The sequence below is a fragment of the Lottia gigantea genome (genome assembly GCF_000327385.1).
Source record: "Lottia gigantea unplaced genomic scaffold LOTGIsca_254, whole genome shotgun sequence".
NCBI lineage: Eukaryota > Metazoa > Mollusca > Gastropoda > Lottiidae > Lottia > Lottia gigantea.
The window spans coordinates 130,498-132,011 of NW_008708770.1; the positions used below are offsets into that span (position 1 = coordinate 130,498).

Below are 1,514 nucleotides of genomic sequence, written 5' to 3' on the forward strand. Positions count from 1 at the left end.
GAAACCCTCCCTTCATCCATACCACCATAACCTGAAAAGAAAACTTTGACCTCAACTACCAACTTTGACCCCTGAACTCGAACACCAACTTTGACCCTTGAACTCAAATATCAACTTTGACCCTTGACCTCAACAACCATCTTTGACATTTGACCTCAACAACTATCACTGACCTTTGACCCCAACCACCATCTTTGACATTAGACCTCATACACTCACTTTGACCTTTACTGCCAACTTTGACCTGAACTTCCAAAGCTGTACATAGAAAAATACCCCAAATCAAAAAAACAGAAATACGAACAATAAAGCTTAAAAGAAGAAATGGTAGCCATGAAGCAAACATCCAAATAATTGCTGATGGTCTTTGTATCATGGCAATTCTTGTTGAATGGTAGTGGAAAGGTAATCTTGGTATGATTAACTGGTATCTAGTAAAAGGTGCAGAAACACCGAATGGAAGCAGAAATACGAGGCCCGTTTCTCAAAAAATCTTTCAAAATCTATCTTAAGTGTGGAATTTTACACTGAGAAATACCATACTTAGACAAATATTGATTGTGAGATTTTTTTGAGACACATGGCCCAGAACTCGGTTGCAGAAAGGTTAGTCATCCTACTGATAGATAGAAAGATTTTTTACAAGGACAGCTTAGGTTCAGAAGTTCCTGTCTAACAGCTGTTCCTTGACCAAATTTCTTGGCAATGATTTTACTCAGATTATCCATACCCATTTACAGCTGAGTCGAATAGAATACTGAGGATTATTCTAGCGCAAGGAGAAAGTCAATTCTAAAGGCATCAGTAAAAACCAGTCGCTGGAAGCAGAACTAATAATGCAGAAATACCAAATCAATACAGAAACACCCAATAAATGCAGAAACACCTAATCAATGCAGAAACACCTAATCAATGCAGAAAAACCAAATGCAGAAACACCATCTTCTTGTGAGCTCTTCAGCTGAAATAAGAAAGGAATTATGTAAATAAGCCATAACTCAAATATTCATCTGGTCAACGCAACTACTTATTTTAACGCAACTTGTTTTTTTGAGAGAAAAACACTCTATGTAATTATTGAACAACATTCATATATTTTCCTATGGTATCTTGCTAACTTCACTTTTTTGGATTCCAACTTTGAAGCGTCAACATCTGAACAAAAACCAGTATTTCTTGGCACTTTTTCGCAATTCCCAAAAGAGCTAGGAACCCACTCTCTTGCACTTTGGGGAGACTCACAAAGAAGCACCGAGTTAGAAAAACCGGGTTGCATCTATTTTCAAGACCTAAACTTTCACCACACTGATGAATACATACATTTATAGGCCAAATTTGAGAATTTGAATTTAATGTTCATTCTAAAAGGCAGTATTCCTTTGAAAATATGTCATTACTCATATGCATATGCGGGCACAGCCTTGAATGCTAGTAGAACTAAATGCAAGATTTTCATTTTGGAAAATGCCAGTCAATCATATAACCATAATTCAGTTGTAGAAGAAGCAAGTCAG

The 1,514-nt window shown here is 36.7% G+C and overlaps 1 protein-coding gene across 1 annotated transcript in view; it reads right to left on the reverse strand.

The window, feature by feature from the left end:
- The window catches only part of LOTGIDRAFT_175222 (hypothetical protein), a gene marked incomplete at both ends in the record, with an annotated part of 6,166 nt that overhangs the window by 3,065 nt on the left and 1,587 nt on the right, over positions 1 to 1,514 (reverse strand). The window contains 2 exons of the mRNA XM_009055848.1: positions 174 to 311; positions 906 to 961. Coding sequence (XP_009054096.1) covers positions 174 to 311; positions 906 to 961 — 194 coding nt within the window. The remainder of the gene's footprint in view (positions 1 to 173; positions 312 to 905; positions 962 to 1,514) is intronic.